Raw genomic sequence first — 20,460 nt, 5'->3', positions numbered from 1 at the left:
AACGCAAAATAATATAGCCTAATTTGGACATACTAAAGAAATAATTAAAGATTTGGTCATAAATGACCGGTTATCGATGTTAAAATTAAACAAACACCAAAAATGAAAATAATGACACTAGCATTGTTGAAGTAAGTTCAATCATCCTGGATAAGTTGTACAATTACAAACGCTCATTTTGATGTTCTATTTCATATTTCTAGCCGCAAACACATTTACAGTAAAATAGTCAGATAAAAATAAATAAATGAATAAATGATAATATAAATGAAAACGAGCAACACATTTTATTTCATTCATTTAATGTTTCAGTTTTAGAAGCCCTTTATTAACTTCTTCATCGTCGCTGACTCTAGTTGCATTATTTTGTACTCTAATGGCATTATTTTGTACACTAGTGACATTATTTTGTACTATAGTGGCATTATTTTGCATTATTTTGTACTATAGTGGCATTATTTTGTACTATAGTGGCATTATTTTGTACTCTAATGGCATTATTTTGTACTTTAGTGACATTATTTTGTACTATAGTGGCATTATTTTGTAGTGTTTTGACGGCAGAGATTATGTTTATAGATTGATTTTAAACATATTTTATTTGTATCGAATATATACAATGGGGTCGGGCACTATGTAGATCCATTATTTATTGCAATAAAATCTTTATAGAATATTATGTTAAAAAAGTAATATCAACAGGATTTTTCAGATGACATTGGATCCCATCAATCTTAGGTCTGTAGTATACGAATTACTTAAAATGTTAAATATAGAACAAGAAGTAATTACAACCTTGTGTTTTTGTTATGTTTATACATGTACACAAACAGAGACAGACTCGCAACTTAAAAACATACAAACAATTGCACTTTCATTTTTTGCTACCATCCTTTGCTACCATCTTTGTTATCATCCCAGGATGGTAGCTAGAATCGGTCGCTTTGCCTGCCATTTTTCGTCTTACATAAAAAAAAATGTTTTTCACCATACATAGAAAATATTTCTTGTCTTACACAAACTGTTTTACGTGAGCACGTAAAAGAAAAAAATATTTTCACCCTACATAAAATCTTTTTTTTTTTCCTACATTAAAACAAAATATTTTTCGTGTCACTTCTGTGCCGCCGTAGTTTTACGTGAGAACGTAAAAGAAAAAAAAATTTTTTTTTTCACTCTACATAAAATCTTTTTTTTTTGTCCTACATTAAAAAAATATTCTTCGTGTCACTTCTGTGCCGCCGTAGATATGACCTACTTGCAGTATTACTGTCCGTACATGGGAGATGCTGAAACAAAATGTTAATCTTTATTTGGGGGATATTTGTGGAACTGTATGCGCTTAACAAAAGTGCAGTTTTGACCGAAATATTACGCTTGTATTTCACCAACTCGTTCAAGTATATCCGTACTTCATACATGGTATATTAGACGGAAAACTTGTTAGCATTAGGAAAAGTTCCACCACACCTTCTAAACAACCGTATTAAAATAATCAAAACGTTAATTTTCATCACGCAAGTCGTATCATGTTTCCCGACGTCGCCCTAAATGCCAGGCGTCAGTTAACTATTACTGCGCCAGACGGCAAGGCAGAGACATGTATCTTAACTGTAAATACATCTATATATAGATTTAAATTTGTTTGGTGTTGTAACCTCATTTTGGCCATCGTTATCAATTGTTGTAGTTTTTTAAAAGAAACTTTTAATTTTTGTTTCGGAAAAGTAGCCTAGTGGCCCTTTCATGAATATCATCAAGTTGGTTAACTTTTACATGTGAAAACATTTAAATCATCATTTTTCAAAAATGAATTTTCATAAGAACTATGCCAGCTAACTGTGAACAGAACGATTCGTCAAACTTTCCTATAATTGCTTCCTAATAAATAATGCTGTATGGTAGCCTTCTTAGCTTTTTTGAAACCTAATACTTGTTATCGTTTATATAGATATTGGACAATAAACAACTATATGTTTTCTTTTATAGCGCACCAGACATTCTAACATACGCCATACACATTCTTATACTCACGCGTGTAAACTATCTTTACATAGACATAGCATTACATTAACATATGTATTATTTTATATATATATTCATGGGTTTATTTACCTTCACAGACACACTCGGGTACAAAGTTTATATATTACGTTTCCATGCCGTCATACGTAAACACTTTACCTCTTCCAGCGTTTTCCAGAAGATAATTACAAATTAATTCTGGACTTAACCCCTTCTTTGCAAAGTACAGATTTATCTCCTATGCGAACAGGTATTCAATGTAATGTTATCAATTTGTGAGCGAAATTCACTCGTATTGTCTGAAAAGTATAATGTTGCGTTCGCAAACACGTGACGTCAAAACCAATATCTACTTGCAAGGACAGATAACTCTGAAATAGGAAATTACATATAAATGTCTGTTCAGGACTTATTATTTTCCCTAGTTTGACTCACGCTCTTACAACTCTTACGAACTAAATTAAGATACACAAAGACACGCATTTTCAATGTTTTATGAGATAATCATGAACGATGACCTTCATAACTTTGAAGGCGTAACCTTGATATTAGCCACTGCCATCCTCGCTGCATCTCGTGCCGTTCCCCAGCTAAAACAGACGCCATTAGCACCGTGACCGTAGTTATGGACGACCTGAGGTAACCATAGCAACACATGTGAGAAAATGGAGCGGAGTCAACAAAAGTGCAACATACATCGGATTTTTTTATATTTCTTAATCTTATGTATGCCGTAAGTGAGCAAATGTTTTCTTCAGTAATCTTTCGAAGACAATCAGGTTTGATTGATTCAGTGATTAAGCTGACAAAGTATGATGCTTTATTAACATTAACTACAACATATGTTTTTTGTACTGTTTATTATATAATCCTGTTTGTATGCTTTATTTATGTTTTATTGAAAACAAAATTGCCCTACACCATTTCTAATAAAACTGTAAAATATGAAATGAAATTGAAGAGAATACTCGATTTCATGGTATGACCACATGTACTTATTTCACTGCACTGTAGCTAAAGAGACGTGAAGATAATGAGTTTTGGCAGTACGGCCAAAATTCCTTATGAGCTCTATATATTATAAGTATTGTAACTCTAAAAATATTGGTTACTTTTGGCGGTTTATAGCTTATGAAAAACTCTTCTTGATTCATAACTATCAAAATTACGGCATACATAACTTTAAGTTTGTACACTTCAGTTTGAATTAATCGTTAGCAGGAATATTTAAACTTGTTAAACTGACAATGGCCAATCAACAACAAAAATCAGTAGATAAGTTTCATCAGCAGAATAAATTGGAAAATATCAATGAATTAACCATCAGTTTCATCACAGCGTTATGAAGACACACATGTCATGCAATTAACTGTATTTATTGGCAATGTCTATCATGCAATAGGAAGATTTTTTCTTAATCTGTTATACTGTACATACCTGGATTTTCCTACCGTCTACTTGGAACACTTCCTGTTCCAACCGGATATCGTGTCGGTGGGGCCGGATCCCTACCCAGCGCCGGACCTCAGGGGCGTTCTTGTATTTCATAAAAAATCAATGTAGCATTTAACCAGTAAGTCAGAAGAGACATTTCGAAAGAAAACGTTTTATTCGGGGTTTTTTTCTGTAAAATCTGGACAGTTTCCTTCAGTGATGATGAACTGTATACATGGAACGAAAATATTGTTTACTGAAAACCGGACGCAATAAATATAATTGACGATTTGATTGTCAGTAATGTTTTTGTTTGAAAGTTGTGCGATTTAAAACGTTCCAGCAATACCATATTTGCTAATATTAGATAATTTAAATCCGACAGACTATTATCAAGGGGGTCTAAGAATTAGTCACAGTCCATTGTAGACCTATCCAATTCAAAAATCGGTAAAATTCGTATTCTATATAGTATATACCATACGAATTTTACCGATTTTTTACCCCTTAAATGTCTTAAATGGTGTATGTGCACTCAGGCGGGTCCAAATTGATATAAATTTAACTAATGCTCAGAATCCTATTGCATAGATATATATATTAGTATACCTTGAGGGATGGTATGACCTTGTGACATATCTCACGAATTCTGTTAAACGTTTTGGGATTGTAGTCAAGTTCAGATTTTCCAACCTCCCGCGTGACTCCTAGGGTAACATCGTCCTGTCTGTTAAAATGAAAATAAAATGACAAGTATAAAGATACCCCAACGCCGACAGAACATAAACGATACTCATCCTTTGAACATATATGTGTATTTTACACACAAAACAATATAAATAATTTGTTTTGCTGTTGATGGATGCGCAATCAGTACTTTATCCCATAGATCATAGTGCCGAGGACTTTTTTCAAGATGTAATTAATTATTTTTAATAATTTCATCTTAGTTTAAACAATATTTTATTCAAATATATACATACATATTCACCAATACATACAGACAGCTAGGATGGGAAAACAAGCTAAGAGCTTATATTAATTCCTCTCCTAAAATAAAAGCACGGCGTTTTGACATGGACATATACACAATAACAGAACAACCAGTGAGACAATACATTTATACTTGAGTAGAGATATTTCTCTCTCTCTCTCTCTATATATATATATATTTTTTTTTCTCTGTAGTACATTAAGTGTTTAATATAGAAATATACTGTCAATAGACAATTAATTTTATAGTTACTTTTCAATTAAGTGATAAATCTATATGATTTACGTATACATCTACTGCAGACATTTAAAATAATAATTTTGTGATAGTAAATGTAAAGTTATAATTATGAATTAATTATGTGGTTTGACAAGTTATATTGATTGAAACCCCAGTGAAAAAAACAAGAAAACTATACAAGGTATGAATTACTAAAATCTTTTACTGTAAAAGATGAACTTCTGTACCGAAACAAAAATTTCCTCGTTCATTTTATTTTCAAATGAAGGATCACCCCATCAAAGGATATTTAAATCGTCAACGATATTATATTTTGTGAATATACCAGAAAGATATTGGTGCCTAATGTCAGCATCCTTTGATACAATTGAACAAAAAATGACAGGAATCTTCTATTATAAAACCACATGCACAACGAGGCGAATCTATAAGATTTTTACTGTAAAGATGTTGGTTTAATATCCTGCATTCTAGACGCAACCGAGCATGAAGTATTTGGTCTGATCTATTACCTGTGTTAAAATAGCTAATCGGTGTTCTTGTGATTTCAGTTTCAAAGTAGTTTTTGAGAACCTTAATAGAGGAATTTTCTCTAACATCTAATGGAAGTTCATTCCATGCACGAGTCGATGAAGGTAAAAAAATTCATAATACAAATTTGTTCTTGTGCGAATTGTTTGATGCATATCTGATCGTCTAGTGTTGTATGTATGAATTGCGGTTGGTCTAGGGGGTAATATGGAGGAAAGATATGTTGGAGATGTGTTATGAACCATTTTGTGATATTGTAAAAGTTTATGTTTTCTACATCGTTCGAATAGCTTTTCCCATTGTGTGTCTTTATAAAGTAACTCTATTTTCGAAAGTTTGGTTCCCCCTGTTATAATTCGGGCCGCTTTTGTTTGAATATTTTCTAACCTATCAATTAAGTATTTTGGTATATTGTCCCAGATTACATCCGCATACTCTAAGATGGGTCTAATGAATGACATGTAAATGTGTTGTAAAGTGTCTCTATCAAGTGTAAATTTTAATTTTCTCAGTATGTTTAATCTTTTAAAGGCTGATTCTATAATATGGTCTATATGTATATTCCAAGAAAGATTTGAAGAGAACCAAACTCCAAGATGCTTATGATTGGTAACTTCAGAAACAACACTGTTATTTAGGTAAATGTCTCCATGATCGGGTACTAATAATTTCCGTGATATTATTAAACTTTCTGTTTTGTTTGGGTTAAAGGTCACCAGCCACGTATCAGCCCATTTTTGAATGGTTTCAAGATCATTATTCAACATTGATCTGGCTACATTTGGATTATTAACAATAACATACAGAGACGTGTCATCTGCAAACAGTTTAATTTCATCTTGAAGTAAAATAAGAAGCTCAGACTTTTCAATAGTGGTAATGGTGTAAAGTAAATAACTTCGTCTGAGCCTGCTTTCATAGAGAACAAGAGATCCCAGAGGGATCTTGGCGCCCACCAAAGAATGATCTATATCTGACAAAGGAAAGATGGATCTTTTCTCTACTTTTTAAACTTTTTCAAACATACTACATATAAAATTTGAGACAGATCGCTTCAGTACCTTTTGAGAAATAGCGGTAACAAACTTCAACTATCAAAATCCAAGATGACTCCTTGGCGGCCATCTTGTGGATCAATCGGTCCCAAATCACAATATGCACAACTAGGGCCCTAGGGGAACCTACATGTGAAATTTGAGAAAGATCCATTCAATACTTTCTGAGAAATAGCGATAACAAACTTTGAATAACAAAATCCAAGATGGCTGCCTGGCGGCCATCTTGTTAACCGATCGGTCCCAAAATGCAATATGCACAACTAGGTCCCTAGGGGAACCTACATATGAAATTTGAGACAGATCCCTTCAGTACTATCTGAGAAATAGCCATAACAAACTTTAACTATCGAAATCCAAGATGGCGGCCTGGCGGCTATCTTGTTCACCGATTGGTCCAAAAATGCAATATGCACAACAAGGGCCCTAGGGGAACCTACATATTAAATTTGAGAAAGATCCCTTCAGCACTTTTGAGAAATGGGGATATCAAACCTTAACTATCAAAATCCAAGATGGCCGCCTGGCGGCCATCTTGTTTTTCCCTATCAGCCTCAAAATCTGTATGGCACAAATAGGGACCAAGGGTAACCTCCATGTGAAGTTTGAACAAAATTCCTTCAGTAGTTCTCAAGAAATATCGATAACAAACTTCAACTGCCAAAATCAAAGATGGCTGCCTGGCGGCCATCTTGTTTTTCCGATCAACCTCAAAATCTGTATGGCACAACTAGGGACCAAGGGTAACCTCCATGTGAAGTTTGAACAAAATCCCTTCAGTAGTTCTCAAGAAATATCGATAACAAACTTCAACTGCCAAAATCAAAGATGGCTGCCTGGCGGCCATCTTGTTTTTCCGATCAGCCTCAAAATCTGTATGGCACAAATATGGACCAAGGGGACCCTCCATGTGAAGTTTGAACAAAATCCCTGCAGCAGTTTTTAAGAAATAGTGATAACAAGCATTGTTTACGGACGGACGACGGACCACGGACGCAGGGCGATTTGAATAGACCACCTTCTGGTGATGGTGGGCTAAAACCCAGATGGTGGGCTAAAAATGTCGTTCGTCAACGGTGTGGAATCTAATACAATAACAACTAAAAACATCACTCAAACAAAGGATTTCACGGAGAAGAAAATATACACTAACCGAAATAGATGTTTCCATATAACAGCGTGTTTTAGTTACAGCTACTTACCCAGGGTAGACAAAGTTGTCTCCGTTTCCTAGCACAATGAACTGTTTCACCCAAGGAGCCTTTACCTACAACATATAGACATTGAATTGTAAACTACGATAAAAGAATCAATACATTTTAACTTTATCCTCCATCCAACTGATAGATACATATTTGTGTTGTGACATTTGAAAGAAAGGAAAGATTTTTACTGCTTACACCAACAATGTGGGTAATTTTGTCTGGAGGGCCAATCTGAGTGAGAACCGCATAGCTGAAGCATCGATAATATCATGGTAACACACAGGTATACGCACTGATAACATTTTATCACTGTACAGAAAACAAATCAAGAATGTCATTTCTCCCATAGTTAACAAGGCTATCCCGCGGTTGCTAGGGAAAAGATAACTCTGTTTTTCACCGGGGTAGGGAAAAGACAGCTCACACGCGCTAGACAATGACGTGACGTCATCATTACATGCGGTGTCTTGTCTTGTCGACGACGTCTTTGATTTTGACGCACTGCGACGTTATTATGATGGCGGCGCGTTGGAAATATTCCATATAACTGTATTTTCATAAGGTTTCGTTTAAATATGGGAGAATACGAATCTGATTTGAATCTTAACCCTCGTGAAAGATTTTGGCCTTCAACCCTCGGCAAGCCACGAGTTGATTAGCCAAACTGTTTCACTCGGGTTGAGATACTGTTTCACTCGGGTTGAGATACCCCTGTCCACCTGATAGGCCCATGTAAGATTCTATTAGTCAACGCACGGAGACTGTATCAAAATATAACGCACAAATAACGCATCGAGAGCGCAGTGCCAACACGCAGAAAATGCATCGATAATTCCGTGTAAACGCGCGGCTCTGGTCGCATATGAAATGTCCTGCCAACACAAGGAGAACACATAGAAAAATCTTGTCACCTGACAGGGTTATCCTGCGGTCGCTAGGAAAAAAATAACTCTTTCTACCCAATCGGACAGAGATATTTGCACTTCCGGTGAGGGAAAGAAAGCATTGCACCCGTAGAACAGATTCGCGTGATAAACCGGAAGCTGAAAAACGTCTTATGCAGTCAAATTGGCATCCTCGATATTCCAGGGCTTCCGATCATTTACGATCTCTAGCCCTGGAGTATCGAGGATGTCCAATTGGACAATCAATATCACATTCGAACTCGAGCTCGTGCTTCACGCAGGAGCTGAACTTTGACCTAATGATCATCGTAATCGAAATTCCCCCTATAGTCGCATATTTTCGTTGATGTTTATCCGGTAAAAAGACTTATTTAACTGATTTTCATTAATGCATATGTCTAAGTATGTCTATGACTGCGAATTTTCAAAATTATTTAGAAAGATTTTGACCATCAACCCTCGGCAAGCCAGAAAAATTTCACTCGGGTTAGTTGAGATAACCCTGTCCACTTGACAGACCCATGTATTATTCTATTAATCTCAACCCTCGGAGGAGATTCACGACAGTCTAACCCTCGGGTAGAGATTTCTCTGTCCTACCCTCAAAGTAGGGAAATATTCAATTTGTCTTTTACCGGGATAGGAAAAAAACAGCTCACACGCGCTTGACAATGACGTCATCGATACATGCGGAGATTAATGTCGAGGGCGCCATTAATTGTCAACACTAAATAAATTATTCCTTATCTGATCTTTATTTAGATATGAGAGAAAAATAATCTTACATGGGTCTGTCCAGTGGACAGGGATATTTCAACCCTCGTGAAAGATTTTGGCTATTATTAAAAAATGTCCTGTTAATTGATACAGAACGCACCATTCTCTCTATTATGGATGAGAATTTTAATATCCTGTGTTTACAATGATACAGATGAGCATTCTGAAAAAAAATCGATTTGCGTCCACCACCGGCCTACAATTACATGGCAACTGCCTAAAGTTGAATATCAAACTTGCAATGTACCACTCATAGATAGAGAACTTATGGAGATACAACGAACTTTACTGGAAACAAACTTTATCGCTCGACCACTATGTGCCCATTACCAGACACAAAAAAACAAAGCAGTCGCCATATATTGACATAGTTGATATAATTCTTACTCGTAGTGTGTGACCAGCGACAGGAAACATGTTTTTATCTCCAAACAGCAGCCGACTTCCCCATCCTAAACAGTTGATGGTGACGTCACATTCGGGAACCTACAAAATGTATGTATTTTACATGTAATCTAAACACATATGTATGTATGTTTTTTTATGTATCAAGTACCTTACAAGTGTCGCATGAGGCGTGAAAATAGAAAATTAACCATGAAAATGTTCACCGGTCTACCGGCAATCGTTGGTCTACGATATCTTAAAACAAGTAAATTAAAATTTAAAAATTCTAATAATTTTTTTTAATGTACAACACTTTTTTTTAAATATTAAATTACATAAAATGAAAGTTAATTCTACGTTCAATCGGTCATATGATATACTCACTTCCGATAAAGACGTTATTTTCTGGCAAATAACATACCCTCCATTTTTGCGAAATCTGAAATATTAGCATGTCAGGCAAACCGGCAAAACTGTTCAATAAATACGTTTCCTAATGTACACATGCAGAGCGTAAAACGTCTAAAGCGTTAGTAATATCGAAAGCAGAAACACAAGCGATTAAGGATCTGCTCTGGTGAAAAGTCAAAATTTTCTGAGGACTCATTTTTTTTCTAATACAGGTTTTTGGAAATAAGACTTCATACCAATATTAAAAATATAATAAAAATAATATGGTGGTGTACTTGATTTTACAAATTGAAGATACCTATTTGACCTAAATCCTGATTTTACTGGAACCTTTCCGAGCATGCACACGGCAAACTACAGCAATATTTTGCAAATTAGTTGTCTTACAATTGTATAAGGATGAATATTCTCAACATTGACCAAACTAATGTTTCTATAAGATAATAATATCACACAGTCAACTCATTATTTTTGCCCAGAACGGCTGTATATATTACCCCTACCCCCTATTTTTTGAAGATGAAAATAACTCGTTTTTGACAATTTTTGGCAGATTCAACGCTCCAAAGAAAAAGTTCCAGTGACTTACTTTTTCTAAAATTTTGCAGTTCAAAAGAAAACAAGTTACTGTTTGTAAACCTATCATAAAAAAGAGGGTGAGTGTGCTCGATTTTTTGTCTCGATACTAAATTTGTTATTTACAGCATTTTTGGCTAAAAATGAAAATAACTTTATCTTCACTAAAATGTAAGAAATTAAAACCAATCGGTTATCTTTCCGACTTTAAATGCTTATCATTTTCATCTCAGTGAAACTAAAAAATATTGAAAGCAAAATTAATTTAATATAACCAAAACTGTTGTAGCACCGACAAGTTAAGTAAAAAATTGAAGTTTAAAATCATGAAATTTTAATTAACTCTCTATAAAGAGTAAGTAATGCATTTTTTTAAAATAGCGATCACATTGCTCATTTCTTAAAATTTGTGTATAAAAATAACTCTAGAAGCAATAGAAGTCTATTTTTTAAAACATTATTTTAAAATATTATTCATATGGGAACTTGTTAAAAAATGGGACAATTAGTTTTGGAAAATCATAAATAGTCTTTAATTAACGTTGAAACGAGATTTCAACGAGACTGAAACTTCACCAGAGCCTTAACAGTAGACTCAGCAGTTCAACAATTTGTATAACGCTGAATGTTGTATTATCACTTCTTTATAAAACCTTGATTATAATATGTATTGTTAGAGCTCATTTAGCGTACGCTACAGGGGCATAGGAAGTTCCCCAGGACGGGGTGTGGGTGTGTGTGTGTGGGGGGGGGGGGGGGCAAACATGTCTACTTGCCCCCACCCCCTTTTCATTTTCGCCGAGTAAAATGTTCTATAAATGCACATTTGAAAGAAAAAAAGGGTCCTCCTGCACCTTTTTGTACTTCATTTTAGAAAATTTTCCAACGCGTTTCCTAAAACGTTCAAGCACGTAATGTTCAAACTTTAATAATGAAAATTCAATACACACACACGAACTAGACTAAAAATGTCCATCATATCAGGGATTATACTATTTTTAAAAATGCTTCCTAAAAGATTAATTTGTTTATATGTCTTAGCAAAACAATCAATTCATTATTATTTTTGAGTTACACAACAATGTGCCGATGATGTGAATCCGGTATGATCACATCGAGCTGATACAACAAAATTCATCTAATAAAACTCATCTAAGCTATTCTAAATAGTATTTTTTTTCGGAGTAGAACCCAGGACCTCGCAAACAACGAAAACTCACGCCTTCGGTGCTCACAAATTCATCAAAATACATCGTAAAACTCTTCTCAGCCATTCTAAATCGATTTTTTTCCCCGGGGGAAACCCTCGGACCCCACAAACACCAAAATCTCGCGCCTTCTGTGCGGGAAAAATTCGACAAAATGCATCGTAAAACTCATCTCAGCCATTCTAAATTGTAAATTTTTCCTGTGGGATACCCCCGGCTCCCAAAACACCAAATTCTCGCGTCTACGACGCGAGCAAATTCAACAAAATGCATCGTAAAACTAATCTCTGCCATTCTAAATCGTACAATTTCTTCCCGGGGGAGACCCTCGATCCCACCAAACACCAAAATCTTGCGCCCTCAGCGCTCGAAAAACCATCAAAATACATTGTAAAACTCATCTCAGTCATTCTAAATGGTAATATTTTTCCAGGGGATACCCCGGACCCCCCCAAACTCGCACGCTAATTTGCATATTCTGTCTATAGTCTATATGTGCACAGAAATTATATATGTAATGATATATGAAAAAAGTATATCAAGTATCTCCTGTGGGTGCTGGACGCACGAGGGGGTGGGGGTGTGTTACGAAATATTGAGGACCTTTACCCCATACCCCCCTTCCCCATTACGTTTCAGCTTCCTACGCCACTGTGCTAAATAGCTGGCAAACGATTACATACTGACATGAAAATGTACGAAACTTTGGCGGGAATTATTACCTTTTCATCAACCAAGGGAGATAACGCCGACATTCTACCATTAACGTATCATACCACCAACCGTACCTGAGAACAGAATTAGTTTGTCATTTTATCACTTTGATAAGTTTTTAGTTCAAATCTGACACTCCCTATTTCTTGTTTGCATTACATAAAAATAAAATAAAACTTTCTAGACATCACCATTACATAACATACCGGCATCTATCAAAAAACATGAAGATGATAAAGTATGCATTCATATATGTATGTACACTCTCCATTGTAAATTTGTATGCATATTTATAAATTGTAATAAACACATATATATATGCACAAGGTGACATAAATATAAACCTTAAATCAACGTTCAGACAAGGACAGGTTTTAATTCAGTCATTATATATAGCAACTTATATAATTAGCGTCACAGAATCATAATGGTTTTACTCTTACTTGTTGGCCCTGCAGGTAGGGCGTTAGAATTGTACCTGCTGCCCCTATTGCATGATCGTAAAAGGCGACTAAATTTAGGATCTTATCTTTTCTCTTCTTCCTAACTGACTTTATCTTTCCTAATGCCTTCCTTGGCACCGCCTCACTTTTGGCCTTGAGTTGAGCGTTCGCTCCTGTGAGGAAGGCTCTGGGTTCTATTCCCTGGCCGAGACACACCAAAGTTTATAAAAGTGGTAGTTTCTGCTCCTGCTTAGCGTTCAGCATACAGGGAGTGGGACGACTGGTTCGCCCGTTGTCAGTATAATGTGACCGGGTGGGGTGTGTTGCTTGGTGTCTTCGGCGGCATGCTTCAGTGATGTAGCACTATAAAAAGGGCAACAGTTCCACTATACAAGAAGACACAACACGAACATACCGCAGTCTCCCAGTACACTCAACTCGCACAACATACACGCAACACACCGCATACATGGGAGGCCGTCCTTACATGACCATAGCTGTTAATAGGACGTAAATAAATCAAACAAACAAACAAAACTCTTACTTGTACTGCTTTCCTATAGGTATGCGTTGCATTTGTTCTTGAGATAAAACAGAAAAACCATAATCCATGTGGCGGTGTATTGGTAGCTACAAAATATTAAATTATACATAATAATCGGCATTGTATTTCATTTAAACTACGTGTTGTGTTATATTTCAACAACAACTTGGCTCCGACACTTAATTAGTGTATAGCGGGAAGCGATATCAGCCGACCAGTGGAATGGAAACTCATAAATATTTTTTCCGAAAACAATATTAATTCATTAATTAAATATGTTAGTTTTGTTTGTTACAAATGTAGAATTATACCTTGTTTACGCTAGCATTGGAGTAGTCCGCGAAACCTGCCTATATTGCCAAATTTATGCATTAGGCAAAGGTGTAGCAGACTAGGACGTGATGTATCTAACTTACCGAGACCTTTTCATTCATCAGCTGATAGCCAGATACCCGGATGATGCCAGCTTCCGGTCCTTCTTCCGACTGATATATCTTATCAAACCAATCAAAGGAATCGTGAAGCCACTTCCTGTAGGAATAAATGTTGTCATGATAATAAAAATTGATGTATCAGATTTTAACATTAAACAACGAATATGATGATGAAAAGCCATTTTACTACCATATCGAGTTACCATCATCGATAAAAGATGAAAGGAATGTAGATTTACTAATATATAATCAGCATATATATAACATACTAGCTAGACGTTATTTTGATGTTTACATGGCACTAAATGAAATACGATTTAATATTAGGATTACTATTGATTTAACACTCTTTATCAATAAAAATGTACATGCGTAATTTTATATGCAAACACACAATCATATACATATATGTAACACCCATCATGTACAGACACGCAGCCAACAACAGGTGTTCAGCTAGGATTGAAAACCTCAATGTATTTAATGAAACGAACAAAAACTTGTGGTAATTACAAAGTAAATGTAATTGCAACGTACGTTAAATCGTATATGCTTTATTTTCACAGATCATATACTTTTCTACGGCGCCATAAAATATTCGTTACTCTTGCGGTTCAATGAATATGAATTATGAGTAGATTTCAAGATTTCAAGATTTTAGTTTTAACATTCAGACACATAAGATATATGTATCATGAGGAGACATACAAATATAATTTACAGAATTGACTGATAAATTTGGTAATTAACAGTTATATATACATACATATGTGTATAATAACACCAGCCACACACATACATACAATGTATACGTTCAACCATAATATTCTCATACATTTACGTGTGTACATATATAACCTGCCACACACACACAATGCATATGATCAAAAACCTAATATTCTCACACATGTACATGAGCATGTACTGCCATGTAGTTATAAAATTTAGTCACGCGCTCGCACTGGAATAAGAGTTGCGTTTTTTACATTTGTGAATGTCGCTTCCCTGGCCAAAACTCATGGGTTACTGCAAGGTCGCCCATTAAAACCATGCCACTAACCTTTCGACGGCTCCAAATAATCAGGTATTCAAAAACGACTTCGCTTATATGTGTTTTATGTCTAATTCACACAGTAATGATAATTTGGGTGGTATTAGTTACAGGTTAAAAGGCCAGAGTTCGAAGGAAAAACACCATCGATGCCACAGTAAATGGCAACTGTCTCTATCTTTTAAACCAGATCATCAATACGCTTGTTACAAACGTAGCTCATTGAAGATCTGGTTGAATCAGCATGACAAAGTTGGTTGTGCCCTGGACGTCAAACTACGGTATACGTGACTATTGTATACATACGTCCACTAGTACCATTGGAAATATTTTGTTGTAGTCATACACACGATGATGTTTATATACCATATAGATCTATGTAACAATCGAAGACTGTACGTTTAGAGTACGTTTATATGTATTGGATCATATGGCTTATGGGACACAGATAAAGACGCGTGTCAATGTATAAATTAAGTGAATGGTCATGTAAATAACCTGACTGGTAAACACGTGCCATCGCATGTAAAGCCCCTGTGTATAGTACAATACAGAAGTATTGATATTTTTGGAAATACCTGCGTGTACGTGAGTCACGTGTGTGTAGCAATAACATACCGTGCTTGGCTAGACTTGGATGGCGTCAGCTCAAGATTCGGACGAAATATGCCTGCTGCTCCATCGCTGGTTGTCTCCTGGTCAAACTTCTCAGCAATAATGGTCACTCTGGCGTTAGGAAGCATGGACTGGACATTGATGGCAGTGGACAAGCCGACCACACCAGCACCTAGTATAACTACGTGGTTCTCCATAGTTTACAGTCTGACAGCATTTACACACAGCAGGAACAACCACTGCTGATAACAGTCGAATGATCCCCTGTGTCGACGCACACTCAGTGTAGTCTTAATGACTACACACAGTATTAGTGAGCAGTTCAGAACGGAAAACTATTTAAGTACGTTAAATTTATACCATGGCGGGTAGTACGTCTAAATACAGATTTTTAGTCCCATATATATATTCTTTATATATAAGGGTCAAAGAAGTAATATCAACAGGATTTTCCAGATGTCACGGGATACCATCAAACGTAAGTCTGTAGGATACGAATTACTTCAAATGGTAAATATGGGACAGAGAAGTAATTTCAATCGTGTGGACAAAACAATTGTCAAATAATCAAGGCGATTTGTCCCTTTATCAAGACACACAAAACGAACACGATTAAATAATATGACACGAACAGTAAAACGGGACAATGAAAGAAGACAAATATTTAACAGCACACTATATATATCTATAATACTGTGTCGATAGATAACATATGTAAATAGAGAAATATAAATATAAAAGTGGTTAGCATGGCTGGTATGACAGGAATAAGTACTCCATGTACTTCAACACTAGCTTTGTAGATCGGATTTATTTACCCGGATTTATTTACACACATTTATTTACCCATTAGCATTTACATAGGTATATTATAAATATTTGTAAGTAGTATGTAGCTCAAAGAGCTTTGAGGATTAACCTGAAGACATTTTCTGGTGCGAAGCGGTTTGTGATGAAAGTACATTTATAATTTTGTATTCAAATCAATACTTATAATTTAATCTACTATAATATATATATCATATCTTAAAAATCCCAAATTTATTGATTTATTGATTCACTTTTTCAGCTCCAGAAATCCTTACAACGTTATTTCAGCCAATCAGAAGCGATGTTACAAACGACATTTCCCTTATAAATGGCCGGACTGATTTAGTAAATTTAAGCCAATGAAAATGTTCGTTACTAGCAATATTCACTTTCCAATAGAAATGTAGTTTGAACCAGGACACTTTTAAACGCCATAATTGTGAAAGAAAATAATGAATGAATAAATTCGGTCTTTCTTTAATTAAAATCGTTAACATCTTTCTTTGAACCCGTGCCATCTTTATATAACGTTATATTGATTAGGTGTTGTAGTGTAGACATCATTTAGGAATGGTGGCCCATTAATGCCGTTTAGTAATATCGCAATCTCGCACTGTTAACTAAAGTCGACAACGCGAGATATCGACAACTCGACGGCGATAATATCGCTCTATCGCCATTGAGTTGTCGAGTGTCGCCGTTGTGTTGTCGTGCTTTCGTGATGTCGACCATTAGTTAACAGGGCGATATTGCGATATTACTATTGGGACTAACGGACCACCATATTTAGGATATTTCAAGATGAAAATTGTCATCCAGTGATAATTATAAAATCATATACTTACTCAAGTAGATGAACATTTGGTTCATAGCGACAGAGGTGTAACTGTGGACTGAGCGGCGCAGCCTTACTAGGAAAAGGCTTTATAATGATGCATTCTGTACAGCAAATAAGGCTCATTTACACTATTTACACATACAACTATATAATAGACTCAATAATATACCTATACATTCACTCTCTCTCTCTCGTGCTCCACACACCACTAGATAAGTCTCAAGATCCCCTTCTTAATCACAACAGCAACTCCCCCGGTCGATGATCTGTCCAACGCCTCTGATGGAACAAGACCGTCTACCTCGTCTACTCAAGCACAAGTCTTCTTATATGCTATGGTCACTGCACTACTGACTATCATGCACCGCCACTGTAATCACAGTTATATGACTGGCATATTCACATCAGATGCTGTGCTTGCTCGTCATTATCCCATTCCAAGGATAAGTAGCTGGCAAATACTGAAACACGACAGAGTACGTTAATCTGCTTAATTTCATGTGATTATAATGTCTCTGCCGATTTGTAAAACCTAACAATTACTGCTAACTATTCCAATTTCACGAAATATTCACCTCTCATAACAAAATTACAAAAGGAAAGTACACAAAATTGTACAAATTCCAACCGAAGTTCTGGAAGACTGACGATCTGCAAACTGACGACAGGAACGTCCCACTATACATCCAATATAGATCGCAGCCGGCTGATCCAACATCCGTTCTAACGTTGTTACGACCCTTGATGGCCCGCAAGCGAAACCCGTCAGGCTGCAACAACAAAGCCGATCTCATTAACCTTCCTGATACGTCAGTGGTTGATGGTCCGGTTCCAACACAAACTCCCGTCCGTACAAATAGGGCTCAAACTTCTGGTTGCCCCAAACAACTGCCAGGCACTCCCGTTCAATAATGGCATAATTCTTTTTACGCGAAAGAAGTTTCCTGCTGGCATTTGCTACTAGCATCGCCTTGTCGCTCTCCTCTTGAAGTAACAGCTCCAATACCCGTATCAGATGCGTCAGTACTAAGAATGAACGCCTGAGACATATCTGGTAGCTTCAGTACTGGGCTACCAGTTCACATCTTCTTCATTGACAAAAAAACCGTCTTCTCTTAATTTTCTTTCCACTTCACCTTGTTCGCAAGGCCTTTCTTGGCTAAATCACTCACTGGTAAGGCTTTGGCTGAGATATTCGGAATGAATCTCCGATAGAAACTTGCAAGTCCTAGAACGAACGAATTTGTTTCTTTGTTTCTGGTCTCGGCGCTTCCTCTATAGCATTGATCTTCTCCTGGTCAGGTTGAAGTCGCTGGTCTCCTACCACGTATCCCAGGCACGGTAATGGTTTGAAACTAACCGAACACTTCGTTGGGCGTGCTGTAAGTCTCACTTTCTTCAATCGCCCAAACGATTTCCTCAAAACGCCAAAATGCTGTTCCAAAGTGTCCGCGAAAATACAAATGTCATCGAGGAAATCATCCAGACAATCCTTTCCTGCAAATAGTTTCCTCATTAGTCGACTAAACGTCGCAGGCACGTTTACTAATCAAAACGGCATTATCCGAAATGATTGAAGTCCGTGCGGTGTGGTGAACGTGGTCTTCGGCCTTTCACTTTCTGTCATTAGCACTTGCCAGTACCTTTTGGATAGGTCCAACTTCGAAAAGAAACGTGCTCCTGCCAAACGACCGAAGCTGTAGTTAGTATTGGGCATCGGTCACTGTCTAATACCGTCACACGGTTCAGCGTCCTGAAAGCAATGTAGAATATGTTGCTGCCGTCTATCTTCTCTGCCATAACGACGGGAGCCGCATACGGCGTTTCTAATGGCTCTATGATGTTCATGTCAATCATCTTCTTGACTTCATCCATAATCACTTCCTTGGTGCTCTATGACAATGGATACTATTCCGGTTCTGGTATTGTCGTGTGTGTATGTTGTGTTGGGCTAGGTTAGTGTGTCCATGCATGTTCGTAAGCACATCGGTAAACAAATCAAGTAACTCGTTGACTTCCTTCAACTGCGATGATGTCAGTTCCTTCGCTATGTCGACATCATCCACATCCTCTATACCTGCATCGGATAGAAGTGTCTCCAGCCTGTGTTACCATTACAGTCGTCCTCATCCTGGTGCAAACTGCCGTAGCTATACACATAAGTATCCCGCTAACATCCGCATCTTGGCTATTATTTTGTAGTTCAGCATATTTCTCCAGGAGATTCATAGGGCGTGTGTTGATCTTACCGTCACGATTGATTCAGTAGTCCAACTCTTTCAGCTACTTCAAATGGTCCATGCCACTGTATTAGAATCTTGTTTGCCTTGGTCGGCAAGAGCACCAACACATTGTCTCCCTCATTCAGTTAGTTCTCTTATCCTCGCTTTGCGGTTGAACTAATTCTTCTGCTTACTTTTGGCCTTCTCTAGACGTCCCTTTGCCAAATGCAAACAGTAATGCATTGGTGAACTTGTCTCAGTCCTGTGGTCGTTCTGGGCTCATCCTACGAAGCATCCAGCTTTAGTGTACTACTAAATCTTTCAAACAACCCATTACACATAGGATAAGAGGACGTCGTCAATTGTTTTATTGATAGCAAGTCGGGTTACTTCACGCATGACATCAGAGGTGAACTGCGCCCCTTGATCCAAGAACATTTCCGCTGGAACTCCAACCCTTCTAAATATGTCGACTAACGTTTCCGCCACATGTTTTGTCTCTATTCCTCGTTGAACCACTGCATCCCGGTAATAATAGGCCGGGATCTAGGGGGGTCTACGTGCACCCCCCCCCCCCCCCCCCACACACAACTTAACGAACAAATGTTTTTCTGAAGCCTTATGACCCACTGATAACGAAATTGAGAGGTAACATTGTATAAACTGGGATGTACTTCCGGTTATGACGTCATCAAGATGGCCACCATCTCGAATTTCACTAAAGATTGAAAAATAGTCATAACATTGACATTTTTCAACCGAAGAAGACAAATGAGGCATGAAAATGACCACAATAGAACAGAATAGATAATCCAATATATGTAGTTATTTCTACGCAGGAAATGAAAAAATCGGATTTTAAGCTCAAAAATGGTAATATTTTAGCAAATTTTTCATATTTGGCTTGACGCAGCAAAAATGTTTGCCAACAGCAAACTATTATTTCTAATCAGTTATTTGACCTCTTATCAATCAGTAAAAACGACACCAACAAAAAACAATGTTAACATTGTATAAGCTCCAGTTATGACGTCATCAAGA

The 20,460-nt window shown here is 36.7% G+C and overlaps 1 protein-coding gene across 1 annotated transcript; it reads right to left on the bottom strand.

Annotated features, from left to right (window-relative positions):
• Positions 1–379: 379 nt before the first annotated feature.
• LOC138333664 (D-aspartate oxidase-like) lies at positions 380–15,746 on the bottom strand. The gene is made up of 10 exons (XM_069282191.1): positions 15,553–15,746; positions 13,866–13,980; positions 13,450–13,535; positions 12,471–12,536; positions 9,938–9,992; positions 9,554–9,652; positions 7,482–7,546; positions 4,069–4,186; positions 3,463–3,561; positions 380–2,659 (listed from the first exon to the last, which is right to left on the bottom strand). Exons 1-10 carry the CDS (start codon positions 15,744–15,746, stop codon positions 2,546–2,548), a joined length of 1,011 nt encoding a protein of 336 aa, XP_069138292.1. The 3' UTR covers positions 380–2,545.
• Positions 15,747–20,460: the final 4,714 nt, after the last annotated feature.

The sequence above is a fragment of the Argopecten irradians genome, chromosome 10 (assembly GCF_041381155.1).
Source record: "Argopecten irradians isolate NY chromosome 10, Ai_NY, whole genome shotgun sequence".
Classification (NCBI taxonomy): Eukaryota; Metazoa; Mollusca; class Bivalvia; order Pectinida; family Pectinidae; genus Argopecten; species Argopecten irradians.
Note: the sequence above shows the minus strand (reverse complement) of the source record. Positions and strands in the feature narration are given on the sequence as shown.

Coding starts and splice junctions, on each gene's coding strand:
- LOC138333664 (XM_069282191.1), bottom strand. CDS start 15,746: ATGGAGAACCACGTAGTTATACTAGGTGCTGGTGTGGTCGGCTTGTCC. Junction 13,981..15,552: donor TCCAAGTCTAGCCAAGCACG/GTATGTTATTGC, acceptor TTATTCCTACAG/GAAGTGGCTTCACGATTCCT. Junction 7,547..9,553: donor TCGCTGGTCACACACTACGA/GTAAGAATTATA, acceptor TATATGTTGTAG/GTAAAGGCTCCTTGGGTGAA.